Source organism: Copadichromis virginalis, linkage group LG3, assembly GCF_057382275.1.
Source record: "Copadichromis virginalis isolate Kocher_CV1m ecotype Utaka linkage group LG3, C_Virginalis_male_GT1.1, whole genome shotgun sequence".
In the NCBI taxonomy this organism is placed as follows: domain Eukaryota; kingdom Metazoa; phylum Chordata; class Actinopteri; order Cichliformes; family Cichlidae; genus Copadichromis; species Copadichromis virginalis.
The window spans coordinates 3,969,656-3,988,359 of NC_140620.1; the positions used below are offsets into that span (position 1 = coordinate 3,969,656).

Genomic DNA, 18,704 nt, shown 5'->3' on the forward strand with positions numbered 1-18,704 from the left:
ATTCATTTATCTCTTCACTTAATCTTTCTTTATGTTTTTTTTTTTTTGATTTGGCATGAGCGATTTCCGGTCCTCACTCCAAGCCAGTTGGTGGCGGTAATGCACCACATGTTCTATCACAGCTGCGTCCGAGAGGACAGGAAACGTCTGTATGCGTCTGCAAACCAGGTAACTACACTCAGCTGAGCCTCTCTGCTAGTCGTTATTAGTTGGAGGGTTTTGCGTCACTTTCTCTCGGCTTGATAAAGGGCTGTATAGAAATCTCTGGTACGTAACACGTAACGTCATTTTTAGGGAGCGTCGCAGAGAAGTGAGGCTGTTTCGTTGTTTTTGTCGAGTTTTGATTGAAGACATGTTTCCAGTCCGTTTTTTACTCGTTTGTTTTTTCATTAATAACTTTACATTATCACAGAGAACAAGAAGGCGCTTTGTTTGTCACATTCACCTTATGTCTGTGAAGGTTCTCAGTCATCCAGGTCATCGTAGTCAAAGGAGCTTGCAAAGAAAAGCGTCTGGACTTCTTTAAGTTACTTGAAGACGTTTCACCTCTCATCTGAGAAGCTTCTTCAGTTCTAAGGTCAAATGGTGGAGAGTCCCAGATATAAACCTAGTGGGAGTGACCCCCCAAAGAGGGACAAAAGGACCCCCTGATGATCCTCTAATCACCTGAGCCAAGGTGGGAAACTGGGTGTGGGTCCCAATCAGCCAGAGTTTCGGGTGAGTTCATTGTGAAACCTGGCCCCACCTTATCATGTGAATTCCTGAGGTCAGATGGCCCAGGATGTGAGTGGGCGTTAAGGCGTCTGGGAAGGATCTCAAAACTGGATTATAGATGGCAGAGAGTTGGTGTCGTAAACCCCGCCTCTGTTCAAAGATGGTCGCTCACAGTGGACATAGATGCTTCTTTCACTCCTCTTTCAAACCATCTGTCCTCTCTGTCCAAAATGTGAACATTAGCATCCTCGAAAGAGTGTCCTTTATCCTTAAGATGCAGATGGACTGCTGAGTCTTGTCCTGTGGAGGTGGCTCTTCTATGTTGTGCCATGCGCTTGTGAAGTGGCAGCCACTTGGCAGCCACAGTGATAAATGGCTGAGATGGCTGCAGCTGTACGTGTGAGGTACCTACATGTTTCAAGATGAATTTGCAGAGATGTCATGTTTGGTGCTTACAGACATCACACTGCATTTTGTGATTTCGTAGCTATTGTTGTGATATTTCGGAGCTTCCCATGATCACCGTGACAGTCATTCATTTTAACATAACCTTTCTATTCCTTTCAGGGATCCTCTTTTTTTTTTTGGTGAGGAAGGTCAGCAGCTGTGTCGACAGGCAACAGGTAACGGCATGCTTTTCTGTTAGTACTGTAGACCTTGGTCTGGTGCTCTTTTTTAGTTTAACACAGTATTTTCATTTGCCGAAGTGTAAAAAGCTTGTTCCAGGAGAAACAAACTTTAGTGAGTTCTGCAAAATGATTCCCACCATTGCACACGCTGTCAGCCTCCAGTGTGCCCTTTTTTTGTCCTTTAACTGAAGAAAGTCGGTAGTCAGAACATATGAGATAAGTGAGATCCTCATTTTGCCTGCTTATTTCAAGATACAACATTTTCACAAACTGCTGTAGGATAACCTTGCTATTTGTCTTTTCCAACACTTCTACATTCATCCATATTTCCTTGTCTGCTTCTTTCCAGGTGAAAAGTACCTGAAATGGGTGAAAGATTTTGTTTCCAAAAACAAAAGCATGTGCGTTCACCTGAAGAAGCCAAGTGGTGCTGACCTGTGGATAGAAGAGCTTGAGAACACCAAATACAACGGGGATGAAGTTAATGCCTGGGGAAAATTCTACCTTCCCGAGATTGTAAAAATGCAGGTTATTGGTGTGGTAAAGGGCACCTCATGTCCATGTGACGAGCTTGTGCTGATGACGCGTGAGGACAAAAAGCTGTACGGCTATGACGGAGAGGAGCTGCATCTGGTGGCTTCCAGTTTCCTGGAACTATGTGACAAAACGATAGAGTATCCAGCATCCAAGCGCTACTACAATGGAGAGGCCTTCAAAGATATGGTGAGAAGTTAGACTGCTAAGAATAAGACTGGGGATGCCTAGTGTTAGAGATCAATCACCTGAGCTTTTCTTTGTATTGTTGTGTGTTCTGTTTAGACTGAGGAGGACTGGAAAAAGGTTAAGATGAGTGATGTGGGGAGGAAACTGCAGGAAGAACATAAAAAGCTGGTAAATGAAACCCAGTCAGCGTTCGTCAGCCTAATATCATAGGTGGGTATTGGAGCTGAGTATCATCACTGATTTCTAGAACCTGTTCAATTCCAATTCACAAGGTCCCAATTAGATTCCATTTAATTCTTACTCAGAGAGTCAGAAACATTATAATTCTGATCATTTATCAGTACTGACACTTGTGAAACTTCATCAGAGGTGTGAGCATCACAGCAGATGCTTTTGTGACAAAGTAACTGAGGATAAAACACAAAACCATGAAGCAGATTTTCCTGGCCTAGCTTTTTACAGTAGATAACCTTAAAAATATTATTCTGCAGTAGAACAAAAGCAGACGAGAACCACGACTCAACAAATGTACATTGGCTGATGCTGCTGAAGTGATTCAGAGGTTTTAATAAGAGGTTTTAATAGAGACACAGCAGAGCATTTTGCAGTTTCACTTAATTTGAAAAAAATAAATAAAATTTGGTATTGAACAGCAGAAATGAGGCTGTCTTGTCGGAAGTCATTAAAAAAAAATGGCTGTAAACAACGGTAGACTGCTTCATAACAAGCAAGCGAATAATGCCAAAAACAGAGATTTGAGATGGGAAACGGTGTTCTTAAAGTACACTGAGAGAGGCAGAGAGCTGTGCTGTGTTGTTTTTCTGTGTGTGTTTTAATGGTGGTGGAAGCAAACCAGCAAAAGTAAGAGGGAATTCATGACAATGTTTATGTCAAGCGAAATGTGTCTTCTTTTGCTGCTGGTTTGGTTAGAGAGAGACAAAACGTGCAGCTTCAGGATCTGAGCAGCTTTCAGCACCAACGGCATCACAGCTCAGACTTGGATTCAGGATTAAGCCCTTTATGTTTGACTGTAGTGATTGTAGCTCTGTCCTTGTTATTAATCGCTTTAGTCAAACACAGCTATTGTTTGCTGGGATGTGTATATCCTTGACAGTTTGTATCTCAGAGTTATCAAAGACACTGTGGATAATCATCAAGAGATTGTTGTCCTCTTAATAATGACCTATTTGATTGTTTGTTTTTTCTTCTTCTTACAGATTCTGGTATTTGGCCAAAAGAGAGCTTCACAATTCTTGGCTTCACCTGTGGTAGAAAAATGACTAAAGTTATGCAACACTCTCTAAAATTAAAGCTATGCAACGCTTTAACATGAATGGCGAAGGAGTGCATCTCTTTCACTGTCTCTTCCTGTCCTCTTCTCAGTCTTTGTTGTGGCACCTCTGCTATGTGTTATAGAAAGCACTTGGAATCATGTTCAATACAAAAACACCAAACTCGTGGGATTGCCCTAGCAAGCAGTTGGTAAAAACTAATTAAAACTGATATATATCAGCTTCACTTTCTAGCTGCAAAAGCACGTTTCTGCAAAAGCATGCAGTTTCCTGTCAGCACTTTTTGGCACAGAGTGTACTCAGAGTTAGGCCTTTCTTATATAAAGCAATATAATCAGCATAGAAACATTTAAGATGATAAATTTAAAGCTCAACAGTAACTGCTATAAATATTATAACTACACATGTAGTGCTTTTGCTTAAGTAAATTATAGTTGGGATCATAATAAGAAAACATGTGTTTTTATTTTCTGTGTACCCTGGGTACAGACCAGTATAAAAATGGGATTCTTCCCAATAAATGCTGTCTGATAATGCTTCACATTGCATTAAACACTAGATATGTAAGCAAACAAACAAAAACCCATAGAAGCCAGTTTTAATTATTAAATGTGACAATTACATGGAGATGGAAAGTAAACATGCTTATACACGTCTCTGTGATTACAGAAAATCCACACAGATGCTGTCAGAGCAGAGAATCTTTGATTTATCAGAATGATGAATGCAAATGATTTCATGAAATCTCACTCTTGTTCTGGGTTGTAAAATTCACCTGTCCAGTTAAACCGAATCCTTTGCAACACAGTTCTAAGAACCCTACCAACCTCATCCTCAGCTCTCTGCCTGTTGTCCTTTTCAGCTGAGTATTCATCCACATGCGTTTCAACTTCTCTCTCATTTTCAAGCAAATTGCTCAGGCTCTCAGCTTCAGCACAGTTACCATATGGCCACTCTCTGAGGTCTTCTGTGTTCAAGCCAAACAAATTCTTACATGATCTGCAAGGCTTCATTCTGGCACCATCACGGAGACAAAAAGCCTCACACCTGATATTTCCAGGTACTTCAATTGTTCCATCAAAGTAATCTTTCTGGACTGTGTTTGGATAATAGGTCATCACCGCACCAGATACATATTTATGCCATTTGCTAAGACAGGAGGCAGCAATCATAATTTTCCCAGCGTTAGGACCTTTGGTGGACATGGAGACTCCGCAGTACCTTTCTGATTTGTTGGTTTGGGATTTTTGAGAAATGCAGATGGTGGACGAGACGAAAGCTGTTTTTTTATTATTCTCTTCTAAGTCCAAGTCTGTGAGGAGATCTTGCAGACTCTGCTTTATTTGCTCTTCATTCTCTGAGTTATTTTGCAGGACGATCTGAAAACAGTTACAGATCTGGTCAAAGTGTTGCACCTGATTATATAGTTGTTTTTCATAGAAAGTTGATCAACATGTTTGTTTCGCTGCTTGACTTATTTAACTATGCAGGACCATTGGATGCTTTTGGTTTAGACATTTTAAGATAGGGGGTGAAACAAGTCACAAAAATCTATTTAATTTTAAATCAATAAGCAAAAATCCATCTTTGTTCTCACTAATTTATAATTAAATTTGCTAATTGACCTTTTTTTTTCTATTTTGCTATGCCGGGCTGTCAAAACACGCTGAATTTAGAGTCTTTGAGCTGACTTAACAGATCCAGCAGCTACACAGTGACAGCATCATATACGCCTTGAAGACTGTAAGCATCTCCAATAATGAGTCTGTTAGACATTATTTAGAACTAACAAATTCTGAAGCAAGTCTCCAGCTCTCCTGCAGTCTCTGTGTTTGGTGGAGAAGTATAGCTAGAAGCATATGTTGAAGTATAAGGTACAGTATGGATTTTCTTTGGATTTCTCAGTAAAAAAGCACTTTGCATTATACTTTCCTAAAAACTGGAAGTTTGTCAGATTGACTGAAAATGTGAGAAGAGTTATCTTACCATGTCGAGCACACAGGAGAAGGGACTTCGCCTGGGAAGCTGAGTCGAATACAACTTTAAAGGCCTGGGATATCTTCTCATTAAAGAACCCAACACAAAAGGATTAGGGAAGATTTCTTCTGGAGAAAAGGGGATGTTGTTGATTTTGCCCAGAAACAACATGCTGTGAAGGATCTGTTGAGTGAAAACATATTTGCTTATTGTTAGTAGTGATAAACAGGACTGTCTTAAAAGTGTCAAAGGTAACACACCTCATCCACCAAGTGTTGACTTCCCGGAGTCATGTAAGAGCCCCGAACCATCCTCTTGGTAATCTTGTAGGCATTAGTTTTGAACCTCCTTTGAGAAATTGTTGTCTTCTAAAATGATAATGATCGAGCAGTTAGGGATTTAAAGACACAGGAGATCTGATAACTTTGGCTACAGCAGAGTCTGCAGACATACCTATTTTGCTCTTGGTCGGCCTATTTTAAACATGAGAGAAAACATAGTTAGTGAAATGTTGATAACATACAATGACTATCATTGGTGGCTGAAAAGATGCCAGGTAACAAGTGAAAAGCTGCTACTTACCATCGCCACAGTCTAAGAATGAAACAGGAAACACTGAGCGAGTTGCCTCCATCTTAAAGCTGTTGATCATGTGATTTAAAGGAAAGCCACACCCAGCTCTTTCCTGGAATTTTACTCGACTGTAGAAAACTGCTCCATTTGCCCCGCCCACCCATGATCTTTAATATCTACCAAAAACAACCTTTTGGTTGTCAGTAACCAGCCGATCGTTTTCGCGATTAAAAAGTGGCTTTTTGCGGCGGCGTTCCCACCGCGAGCAGAACTCCGGCTCAAAAACCGCTGTTTTTGAACACTTTTATTTACTTAAGCATTTTAATGGGCTTACTTTGAAACAAAGTGCGATTGAATGATTATTGTTATGTGTTGCCTTGAATTCGGCTATGCTGTCTGTTAGACAGCTGTTTTCCTTTATTGTTGTTTTTGTATTGTTTGTAGCGAACGCTACTGGAATGTATAGATTAAGCTACGTAGCCAAGATAATTAATAATGTAACTGTTGTACATTGGTTGATGATGATTTGCATTGTTACATAGGCTTGCAGAAAAATATATTTGTTTACCGGTAAACTGAATCGAACTTGATGTGCTAATGGACGTTTTTCTGACCTACAGGTCAGGTTTTGTTCCCTCCCTTTGAATTAATCTTCTTCATATTGAAGTGGCGAGCCGGTAGGACCATTCTTTGTTTCCCCTCTTTCCCCCACTTAGCCGTCTTTGGATTACGGACATATTTCCCCATTTGTATGAAGCTGGACTCTAAGGAGGAATACCTTAAAAGTGAACTTTAAAAAGAAGAGGACCAAAAAGGACTTTTGCACAGAAAGATCACAGCATTGATTTATTATTTAATTGTGGGCATTTATGTTGTGTGTTGTGTTAATTATTTTGTTCCATTTCCCCTTTCCTCCATTTATTCAATATATTTTTGGTACAAGATATTGCAGTCTTTGGTCTCATCATTCACACCATCTAGGCTCCATAAAGAACTATTTCTTCTGCGCGTCAGTCAGTAAATTCATCCATTGAAATAAACTAGTCCTTAAATAACTTTGAGTTACACAGTGGCAAATGTAATAGAGAAAGACACAGGGCCACCTGAAATCTGTCGTCCTATCTGATTCAAAACCAACATGTAGGAGAATCTGGAATCTTTGATTTTGAGTTAAAAATAAAATATGGGTAAAATGCAGAAATGTTTTTACTAACATGTACTAACAGAGACTTGGAGGAGAGAGACCTAATGTTTAATAATCCACATTTCACTGTTTTTGTCAGGCTCAGGAGGGACTCGGAGGCAGACCGTCACTTAAGTTCGTGATTTATTGACACACACAGACACCAGGTGCGAATATATACAGGTGAGGGGGCACAGGAAGAGGGTCTCCGGGAAGCACAGGCACGGGAAGAAGAGGGCTATGTACAACATCCACTGAAGCTCAGGTAGCTCGGACTCCGGCTTTAGCTCACCAACGGCGGTCCTCAGGCTGGCGAGAATCCTGGCACAGAGAGGAAAGGCAGGTGAGTAGTGGCACGACAGAAACTCGAAAAACGGCTCAGATAAGTGATGACACTGACGAGTGTTACACAATAATCCAGCGAGGAAGCACTCTCAGCAGCCGCCTTAAGAAGTGAGTGAGATGATTGCTTGCAGGTGTCCGAGCCAGGGGCTGGAGCCGTCATGACTCCGCCCCGGTAGAGCGCAGTGCAGGGGAGAGAGAGAGATGCAGCACAACAAAAACACTTGTAGCCATACAGAGTCAGCCGAGAAGGCACAGGGTCATGACAGTTTTACTCTTTGGTTCAGATGTGGATACTGTATTGTTCTTTCTTTGTGATTGTTTATGTTTAAGTTGTTTGTTGCTGGTTTTTAGTTTTTTGTCTGTTTGGAAGCTGACACAGTCTCTATGGAGATGGGTTTTTGGGGGGGTAGCAGGAGGAGAGAAGCTGCAGAGAGGCGTGTAAGACTGCAACTCTGCTTCCTGGTCCCAACTCTGGATAGTCATATTTTGGGGGGTTTAATAAACTACTACTGCATGATGTAAAGCTGAAGTATGACACAGCTTTATGAACCTCCTGTTATCCTGGTAGACGAGTACAGCAATAAATCTTTTACTTGAACATCTTCTGGCTCCAATAAGCTTTGAAATGTGACCATGAAGTTAGAGACACACTGACTGAAACCCACAGCTGTGACTGTGGATCACATCCACACACAGTGTAGCTGCTGTCTCTGTGTGAGGTCTGTGTATATATGTACATATTTATGCTTATATTCATATTCTCTTATTCCCCTTTATTTGATATCCTAATTCTGTGCTGTGTAAAGATTTGTCGGTGTTCTGCTGCTACAAACTGGATTTCCTGGAGGATAAACATGAGGGATTCATAAAGTTCTATCTCTCTGTTAAAATCCCCCAAAATAAATGAAATGTGAATTTCAGGCAGACGTGTTTTTAAAAGAGTCTCTTTAATGGAAAAATGTGTTTTTAAAACCAGCCAATAGGAGCGTCTGTGGATATCAGCTGAGGCTGAACTCAGGAACACCATCATATATAAATACACAGAATTAAATCACTAGATAAAAGACGTCATTAAATAAGGATCGAATCAACATGTCAGAGGTCAAAGGTCAGTCAGAAGAGGTGTGGTTAAACACTGGCAGTGCAGTGACCTAATGCAGTTTGGTTACCGCCACGGGAAAAGCCCCGCCCCCTCTGAGCCTCCGCTGTGTCCTCAGCACATCCAGGAGCAGCAGGTCAGAGGGGGCGGGGCCATGTCAGGACTTATTTTAAGTAAAATTTAAAGTGGAGCGACGGCAGGAGTCACACAGCAGTAACCAGCTCTGTCTGCCAGGGTCAAAGGTCAAACAAGTCCTGCAGCTGACCCACACACAGACTTACACTGATCCACAGAGAGTGATGAATCCACACATCACTCGGCTGGAGGAAGCTGGGTTTCCACACCGTCCAATCAGAAACCAGTGTTGACACTGAGACCCGTCTCTGTAACAGGAAGTCCATGAACAGGCAGACCCTCTGCAGCAGGCTGACCTGTGACCTCTGAGACAGAGGGAGGAGTTTGTGTCAGCAGGGGGCGCTGCAGCATCGCCTGAGAGCTTCAAGAACAACAGCAATAAACAGGAAGTGAAAGTCACACTTCTGTTGGTGTGCGTTATCAGCAGACCCCACCCTCTGCAGGAAGCTGAGATAAGAAGCAGCCAATCACAGAGCAGAGAGCATGTGACTTCCTGTTCCTGCTGTTACTGTGACAACAGCTCCTGGGACAGAGAGCAGCTTTCTAAAGAGGAAAGATGTTGCTGTCACCCCCGGGTGTCATGTGACCCACCTGATGTACCGATTTAAGACTGTAAGAACAATAATAACAACATGTTTTAGTCAGGTGATCCATGCAGAGCAGATCCATGTGACCAAACACAGCTGGATCACATGTTTCCTCTCCTGGAAACAGAAAGCCTTCATGTATAAAGGCTCATGTACCCACTGAGCCCTGCTCTCAGATCTGTGAGGCTTTAACAAACAACAGTTTAAAGTCATGTTTAGCATCTTCTGTCAGTGTGGAAGGTCACACACTTTCCTGAGTGTTGAACCCTGAACTACTAGCTGTTCATGTCAGCCTGGACATAAATACAGACCTGCCTGCTGTCATAGACCCCAGCACTCACATGTTACTTATAAGTGACTCATATGTATGCATGTATATATTGTGTATGTTGTGCTATTTCTTACTTAGTGTGTTGTGTCTTTGTTCCTGTTTGTGCTGCAGCACTGTAACCTAAATAATTTCCCCTGGGGATCAAAAAAGTCTTCTGATTGTGATTAAATGAAAGCAGTCAGAGCAGAGGACGGTGATGTAAGGAATGGGATTTTAATCAGCCAGTCTCCTTTAACTCTCAGCATCACAAAGTAATGTGGTAACATCTGGACTGATGTGTTTACTGTCAGCTAGTTTAAATGCTGTAGGCTGCAGCCGCTGCTCTAACACTATAACTGTAACAGGGCTCAGTGCTGCTTCTAACAGTCTGAGCTGCTTCAGGCTTTATTTGTGAGGAGCACAGCAGCTTACAAACACGTGGCTGGGCCTGGACCCAAAGGAGTGTTTGTTAAAGCCTGCAGTGAATCCAGCAGCAGAATGATGGAAATGCAACACAGCAATGATGAAGAGGAGCAGCATTAAAGCCAAAGTCCAGTTCATACAGTTAGGTCCATAAATCAAATAAGGGAAAATAAAATGTTGTTGGATGCACCTGTCTGCACCCTTAATGCTCTCTGGTCGCTATGGTAACGCGTAAACATTTCTTTCAAAATAAGACACACGACTACAACACGGGAAAGACCCAGGGAAACGAAGTTAACGATAAAAACCCTGAAAACCATTGTTGGATTTATATTTTATCATTGTCATTGTTATTGGGGAATATCTAACCATATATGCTCAGAGGTGTAGAACCAATTGTGTAATGATAGTAGTCTTTAAAGACTTTGTGTGACTCCAGAGTGTTCTGGCATTCACACCCACGTCCTGGGATCATGGGAGAGGTGCTACCTTCTTATTGTTTTGTGGTAGGATGTCTGTTTTAGTCTAAGTGCCTTTTGTTTAGATGAACTGCTGGACTTCCAGACCAGCAGGTTTAGGGAAGTCGTTTATGGGGTCACACTCTGACTCCACACACACACACACACACACACACACACACACACACACACACACACACACACACACACACACACACACACACACACACACTCCTACATAACATACAGACTGGTACCTTTGTTCACGTGTATGTTAATGAACCTATGTATGTTCATGTAACCTCAATAAAAGAGCAGTGTTACGAGGGAACGGACGAGAGCGACTGTGGTCAAGCGAAGGAACGGCATTGGTCCAGGTCTCTCCCGTGCACGAGAAACATAAAGAACTACTCGTGTCTTGCTTTGCTGTGTAGCTGGATTGAACGATCCAGCGAACAGGTTTATGCTACAAACCTATCAACCATCAATTTCACACCGAGCCTCGACTCTCACGGCCCGGTACCAAACGACTCACGGACCGGTCCGTGACCCGGGGGTTGGGAACCGCTGAGTTAACGCATGAGTAGTTCAGGGCTGCACGTCATTTTCATTGTTAATATCTTTGTGAAAAGCACATTGATGTGAAAATCTTCATGAGAGTCAGAGGCCCTACAACACGATTAAAGATTCATTCAAAAGAAAATCACAAGTTATTATCATCTTCAGAACATTTCATTAAACATTAGAGACAGACTGCTGAGTACATCTCATCTCTATCCAAACAACCTACAGTCCACAAACACATCATGAACCAGTGCTCTGGGCTGTGGTCTGTCCCCAGTTACATGGATCAGCTGGTTCCCTGGAGGTGACTGCTGCTGTGGTTTGGAGCGGATGAATAAACCTGAACTGAATCAGGTGTCCAGTTACTTTTGGTCCCTTTAAACCAGGCTGTCACATGTTCAGGATGTGAAACTCCTCCTCCTCCGTGAAAACGGGTGTGGGTCTCAATCAGCCAAGGTTTTGGGTGAACCCATTGTGAGATCTAGCCCCACGCTATCATGTGATTTCCTGTGATCAAATGTCCCAGGATGTGAGTGGGCGTTAAGACGTCCATGTCCCTCTTCAAGCAACTTAAAGAAGTCCAGACGCTTTTCTTTCCAAGCTCCTTCGACAACATCATTCATAGAACAACTTCCAGCTTCTTTTGCTCGGCTACAGTTTGGATGGATTTGCATTTAAAGATGCAACAAGACTAAAATGGTTAGGGTCAGGAGGTCAAAGGTCAGGGCTCCTGTGGGTCTGAGGGCGGCCTCACGCTGGAGAAGGATGAAGGAGTCTGACCTGAGCCAGTGTTTGACATGAACACATCAGCACTGCTGTCAGTGAGCCTAACGACAGCCGTTAGCATCATTTCAGTGTTTCAGTCATAAAAACACTTCCTGTCTCTGTGGTGGTTACAGTGACATCATGCAGTTTGTGCTTTGACCTCCAGAGGGCGACAAATCAGCACAGACAGAGAGCTCCATTCAAACTTTGCTGCCATCAGGAATAATTCTTCAAATATAATCATCAGTGTTTGAGCAGTTATGATATCAGGGACAATCTAGACATGTGTGACAATACTGAACATGTCACATGACACACCTCAAACATCATGTGATCCACTCTCAGTCTGCACTTTCATTCATGACTTCAACAGGTTGAAATGAGCTTTGAAGAAACATCAGTGAAATAAATCTTTCATGGATTCATGTGAGCAGCAGATGAACTTTGTACCAACAACATCTTCAATAACAGAGTCTGAATGAAGCTCAGGTGTTGATGCTGCTCACTGATTGGACGCTTGCTTTCAGCTCTGCTCTCAGTCTTTACTGCACAGGTGAAGGTAGAAAGTGTGACTGGATCTATAGACTGGAAACAGAGAAACATGCTGAACATTTGAAGCTTTGCAGCAGAAATGTTCATGTTACAAATACAGCAGAGCTGATCTGGGATCAGTGTGTTCACACCTGCAGCTACAACAAGGTTTCATGTCTCCACACGTCAGCATGTGAACTTTACTCTGACTCAGTCTGAGCAGTCAGACGGCATATTTTTAAAGTTAACACATCAGCACACACAGAGCTGAGCCCCTCCCACCTGTGCTGAGTTTCAGGTGGAGCCCCGCCTCCTTCCAGGAAGCAGCTCACCTGTGTGTCCGTGTTTAGTGTCCAGGTGTGGAGTGGAGCTTGTTGTTGGTGTGTGAAGAAACTGTAAGTTTGCTTCGTTTCCTCCTTTAACAGTTTGTCTTTAGGAACTTTACTGTTTGTTCAGCTCGTGTTTGATTTCTTCACACAACAAACTGTGTGTGTTTGTATTTCCGGTCTCTCCATTAAAGTCAGTGTGTAATGTTTCCTGGCTAACATCAGCTGTGTGCAGCTTAGTTCAGCACAAATCTGCCGCTCCATAGTTCACGGTAACGGACTCACAGCTGGACCAACGAGGCCGAGTGTGTCCGCCACTCTGAGCTACGTTCGTGTTTGTGTACTTGTAGTTTGTACTTTGAGTTCACTCAGAGCCCACAGAGGACGCAGCGTACGTGATGACGTCACAGCCCTTTACCTCCTTTACTGTCACTGTGATTAATATTTACACACGAGACACCTGCAGAGCTCTGACGCTAAGCTAGCACACAGCATGCTAACACTAAGCTAACGCTAAGCTAACACTAAGGTAAAGCTAAGCTAACACTAAGAGTTCTTACAGACACGAGTTAAAAAGCTGCTTTTAGTTTGTGATCAGAGTCCAGGACTGAGAGCAGCAGCAGAGCTGATGGATGATGAATTACTGGATGGAAAAAGCTTCTCATTAGCAGTGAATCAGTGTGTGTCAGTGAATGCATCGTGTGTGCTTCAGGCTCCATCTAGTGGCCTGATAGCAGAGCAGCTGATGGCAGCTTCCTCTGCCTCACACTGCTGTCTGACTGCATCCAGCTGACACTGAGATGAAGCAGGAAAGAAGCAGCTGATATTTGGACAGCACACATGATGAAAGGAGGATTTCAGCTGATGTGCACATGAATGATTTGTGTTTCCTCTGCAGGTAGAAAGTGTGTGTGAGCTGATGTGAATTGAGCAGCATGGATCAGTGTGAGGACAGAGAGGAGGGAGTCCCTCCCTCTAAAAGCACTCTGTGTGGGGAACATGAGAGCCAGACCAAAGCTCAGAGGTGAGATGACCATCTCTAACTGTCCATGACTCTTCTCCATGTCACAGCTCAGCACTCACATCACTGCTCCATCATTATTCACAGGAACCAGCCTGGACCTCCACCCAGCTCTGTGTCCTCTAAGAGCAAACGGGTGAAGCATTTCTTTCGTAATTTAGGGCAAAAAAAGTCATCTGACGAAAAGTAAGTTCATGTCAGTATTAAAATGTTTGAAATTTTAATCAGCTTTTACTATTTAACAATTTATACTTTATTTATACTTTTTATGTATTGGACACATTGGATGTGACACATGTTTCATGTTCACTTACTTTTAGCGTCAATCAGAAACCACCCAGCTCTGTGTCCTTACAGAGTGACCGGTCTAAAGATCCTCCCCTTCATTTTAAAGTCCAGCCTGTGTCTGCTGCAGAGAGGTGAGCTGTTAGCAACATGAACTCTTTGATTAAACTGCTCGATGTTGTTGGATATAAACTACAAACACGTCGTTCCCTCAGTCCCATTTAAACTGTCTTTTAAAACAAGCCTTTGGTTTCTAAACAACTGAAAACCCACTTCAGCAAACAGGAAGTGATCAGAGCGTCCGTCCACTTCCTGTCAGGCCCTGCAAACATTTCATATTGAAGAAAAGTAGTTGATATCTCACATTTTTACTCCACCACATTCAACCATTTTGACATTTTACAGCATGAAACTCTTGTCACATGACTCCTGTTATGTTATAGAGTCATGTGACCACCAGGGAGGGATTTGTATGGATGAAACACATTCAAATCAATCTGATTCATCAATGGAAACATTTTTGGTGTAAATGCAGCAACACTGAAAACGCTGAAGATAAAAACACAACAGATGAAATATGAACAAATCGAGGCTTTGAATACACGTGTGTGTGTTTGAGACACAGAGATAAATGGATTGTGTGTCTGTCCTATTGCTGCGTGAGGATTTTATTGTAGATTTTGTGCGTGTACACTTTTGACCACGAAGGTGTTGAAAGGGCGTAAAACAGTTGGAGGCACAAGAGTGAACACTAGTGCTGTCAGTAGATTAAAACATGACTAATTAATGACACAATCTTCTGTCATTAATCCTGATTAATCACAATTACTTGATCAATAGCTGCAGTTACATTTTTCCAACTTTATATTTAAGCCTGTAACAGACGTTTACACCATATAATGAAGTCAATGCAGAATAAACACAAAGAATGTTAAACGCTTCAATTCAAAGAGACTTTGAATAGTTTTCAGTCTTTAACTCAGCTTCTCTGCTGTAAATACAACTTTGTAACAAACATATATACTAAAAGCTAAGTGTGCACTAATATATAATAATATATAATCTATATTACTGCTGTTAATGAAAATGTTTAATCAGACTCATCACAGGGTTACTGTGGATTCATTTGGATTAATCACCATTAAACATCATTTTTAATGTAAACGAATCAAAGTTCATTTCATGAGCAAACAGACTCGAGAGAAAAGGGCAAATTTACACACTTAACATGTTTATTGAACATGTAAACATTGATTAACCTCCTGAATGAGCCGACCCCCCCAGGGACAGTCCTGCATGCTAATGATGGGCTCTGCTCTGTACCTGCAGGATTCTGTCAGCCACAAACTCCTCAGCTGATCCTGAATCTGAGCCCATCTGTCAAACAATCATTTTCTTCACAGGTCTGTGGAGGTGGCACTGATCCTGCAGCAGTCTAACACTCTCTGTCACTCTTCTTCAAGTCTTTGACACGAGGAACCAAAACTATGTTATTAACAACACTAACAGGTCTGCAGTTTGTCCACTTGGCAGTTGTGTCATCAGTGCTTTGCATCGTTGTGATATTTTAAGCTGGAAGTGCTTCGGTGAAAAGAAAATTCCTTCTGTCACGATGTGCAGAATCCTTCATGTTGGTCGGCTGGTCCGTCTTGTTATTTTTTTAATACTCAAACTTTCCATCGAGAGGTCAGTGTGTGTTTGTCATCTTCCATATTGAGCTGATTGGTTCAGCTGCCGTCACTAACAGATGTGCTGCACATCTGCACGTGTGCAAAGGTAACTCTACTCGGACAAACTGCTCGAAGTGCGTTGATAGAAACATTTCAGGGATTTTGAGTCGTTCTGCTCTCCAGATGTGTCGTGTTAAAGGTTTTTATCATGTTAATCATGATAACAGATGAACCCCTAACCCTAACCCTACATGTTAATTTTGACAGCACTGGTAAATCCTTTTTAATGTTCTTCTGTCAGATCATTGATTAGACTCGACTCCAAATACGAGACTCGGAAAACTCAAATGAAAACTCAAATCAAAGCAATGAGAAAAGGAATTCTTGTGTTAGAATGAAAACATATGGAAGTGGTCAGGTTTCAAACACTCGATGAATCTACTGCACAGTTACATTCAGGGACCTTTGGCCTCCTGAGAGCATTAGTTGATGGTTCATCACAGTTTTCTCAAAGTTTCCTCTGAGCTTCTGCAGCATCATCACTTCCATCACTGATGAAAGAAAGTTCATAGAAAACAGAAAATATATCTTCAGAATCTGAGAGTCTAAAACTTGACAGACTTGATTCAGATGAAGTTATTTGAGCAGAAACTCCTGGATCTTTATCCTGTGTTGATCTAATCCTTCATGGTTCTTCCACAGAGTGGAGCAGCAGAGCTCAGAGGTTCCCAGTGGTCAGTCTGCCCAGCAGCATCAAACACAGCTGGACTCCATATTTATGGTCTGTACATGTACAACAACTACTTTATTATTAATAATAATGCATTTATTTATAGGTCCCTTTCAGAACACCAAGGACTCTGTGGACTAAATGACCAAAAGAAACAAACTTTGAAATCAGACGGTGCAAATGTGATCACAGGGAAACGTTTTAAACATCGAGGCTTTAAACAGAAACCAAAGTGAAACAGTTTGTAGTCGAGATCAGTGGGAATGAAGCTGAATAACTGTTTCTTCAATATCTTTGATCTCTTAAAAAAGAAAAACTAGCTGAAAGTCTGGCTGCTCTTATGAAAAGTACAGAGAAATTATGGGTCGCTCAACACTTGTGCACAATATAAGAGTTTAAATAAATCTAAAGAATAACTCAAAGTCCTACAATCATACTGAGAAAATCATCTACAGCTAACTATCCAAGTGGATTTGTTTAAGACAGCTCCATCTGCTGGTGGCCCTCTGCAGGTGCATGAAAGGGGCGTGTTTATAGTGAAAGTAGTAGAGAAAGTAAACCCCACGGGAAGGAGGGAGGACTCTCAGCAGCTTCCAGCTCATATTCAGACATTTGACTTCTCACTGAAAGCAGCAAGTTTGAGTGTCTGTACCTTAGTTAGAAGAGATAACATGTCAGTAGTAATTAGAGTTGATTGAGCAATGCTGTCCTTGTAATGTAGTTTATGATTTTTATGGACAAGTCCAGTTTTTCTGTAGAGCCTCTCAACTTGGTGACAGCAGTCAAAGTTCACGTGTAAACCAGAGCAGCAAATCAGGTCCAAATGTGTTGTTCACAGTGAGTGGGATCATCATTGGCTGCTATGTTAACCTCCTGCAGCAGGATGTGTTTGGTCAGAGAATGGATAGATCACTAAGTCATTGTTGAGTTTAGGGAGACAGTAGACAGTTGGAGGAGGTTCAGCCAGTTGACACACAGTAGATAAAATAACTGAAGGCAGGAGCAGACACCTGTATGACTTTCCACCTCTCACATAGATTATTTCCCTGGGCAGCGCCACAGGGCTGGTAGATGTAAACAAAGCTGGAGGAGAGGATTTATTCATCTGAGAAAAGTCACAGAGTTGTGTCTTGATGCTCAATCATCCAGGTACGTAAATCCCAAAAAGCTTGATTCTGTTCATCTGGATGTTTTCAGTGGGAGAAACGTTTCATCATCATCAGGTGACTTCTTCAGTCTCAGCTGACTGCAGGTTTCAATCTCATAAACAGGACATTTGTATGACTGAAACCAGCCCACTGAAGGAACAATGGGCTGGGAGGTCAGTTCATTGATCATTGGTACGCATATTGTCAGGACCATTGATCAATGGTTGTTGATCAATGGTCATGAGTCCAGTTCACAGAGAGCTGGGGAATGGCTGCAATCACAGCATGTAAGATGGTGACAAATGTACCCTTAGGCCCCTCCTCCATTCAGAGATGGTCTTTCCTTTTCACATAAATGGCCTCCTTGACTCCGCCCTCAAACCAGCGTTCACATTTACTCAGGACCTTCTTGATGTGAAGTTCTTCTGCTTCGCTGGCTGCTGTGTCTGTGGGGATGGTGTTTGTTCTGTGTTGTTGTGTCCTGATGACGCCCAGTTTGTGCCCCAGTGGATGATGAGAGTCAAACCTTAAATACTGATCTGTATGCGTAAACAGAGTGAACCTTTAAGACCAGTTGTCTGTACGATCAACTCAGTCACCTGAAACATCTCCAAGTTTCTGGCTTTGATCATCAACCTGTTGGTAGTTCAGCTCTGAACACCAGTGAAATGTTTCTCCCACTGAAATCGCTGCATTCATATGAACAGCATCAACGTTTTGGGATCATGGAGTTGTGGACAAAGTCTCAGTTAATCAGATAAAGTCAAACCTATAATTGGTAAAGAGTTCGCGGATGATATGCCCCTTGATCGTAAAGAAGTGGATGTTGTGTGGACTAAAGTTCAGAGTGGTGGGTCATTCATAAAGTATTCTGTTCCAGCTGCTGGAGGACAACATCATCACTTTTGTGAAGAACGAGCTGAAGAAGATCCAGAAGGCTCTGAATCCAAATAAGCCCCAGTGCTTGGAGTTTCAGAGGGAGGATGATGAGCAGAGGAGAAACAGCAGAGAGGCATTTGTGAAGATCACAGTGGACTTCCTGAGGAGAATGAAGCAGGAGGAGCTGGCTGACCGTCTGCAGAGACGTAAGAGGATTTATCTAAAGATTTAAGCTGCTGGATAAATGAGAGACTTGTGACACCAGTGTGTTCAGTCATTTCTCAGTGGGTCAGAAATTGTCATCAGCATTTTGTAAAATATGATTGTTAAAGTTGTA

The 18,704-nt window shown here is 42.2% G+C and overlaps 2 protein-coding genes across 3 annotated transcripts in view; one reads left to right on the top strand and one right to left on the bottom strand.

Moving 5' to 3' along the window:
* Nucleotides 1-18,704, top strand: part of LOC146712345 (protein NLRC3-like) — a 113,450-nt gene that overhangs the window by 84,004 nt on the left and 10,742 nt on the right. The window contains exons 2-6 of the mRNA XM_085442099.1: nucleotides 13,533-13,658; nucleotides 13,743-13,841; nucleotides 13,976-14,074; nucleotides 16,313-16,391; nucleotides 18,369-18,573. Coding sequence (XP_085298225.1) covers nucleotides 13,570-13,658; nucleotides 13,743-13,841; nucleotides 13,976-14,074; nucleotides 16,313-16,391; nucleotides 18,369-18,573 — 571 coding nt within the window. The 5' untranslated portion in view covers nucleotides 13,533-13,569. The remainder of the gene's footprint in view (nucleotides 1-13,532; nucleotides 13,659-13,742; nucleotides 13,842-13,975; nucleotides 14,075-16,312; nucleotides 16,392-18,368; nucleotides 18,574-18,704) is intronic.
* Nucleotides 2,614-7,179, bottom strand: LOC146712349 (uncharacterized). Of its 2 annotated transcripts, XM_085442083.1 has the most exons (4): nucleotides 5,789-7,179; nucleotides 5,596-5,703; nucleotides 5,345-5,518; nucleotides 2,614-4,737 (listed from the first exon to the last, which is right to left on the bottom strand). In XM_085442083.1, exons 2-4 carry the CDS (start codon nucleotides 5,644-5,646, stop codon nucleotides 4,105-4,107), a joined length of 858 nt encoding a protein of 285 aa, XP_085298209.1. In that variant the 5' UTR covers nucleotides 5,647-5,703; nucleotides 5,789-7,179; the 3' UTR covers nucleotides 2,614-4,104. The 2 variants fall into 2 exon arrangements, with proteins under 2 accessions (XP_085298209.1, XP_085298202.1); XM_085442076.1 differs by having other exon boundaries at nucleotides 5,596-7,179.

Bases quoted from the DNA above. Each gene is read 5' to 3' on its own strand.
- LOC146712349 (XM_085442083.1), bottom strand. From the start codon at position 5,646: ATGGTTCGGGGCTCTTACATGACTCCGGGAAGTCAACACTTGGTGGAT. The intron at 5,519-5,595 runs GTGTGTTACCTT...TTCACTCAACAG, and splicing joins GTCAACACTTGGTGGATGAG to ATCCTTCACAGCATGTTGTT. The intron at 4,738-5,344 runs GTAAGATAACTC...AACTGTTTTCAG, and splicing joins TCTCCTGTGTGCTCGACATG to ATCGTCCTGCAAAATAACTC.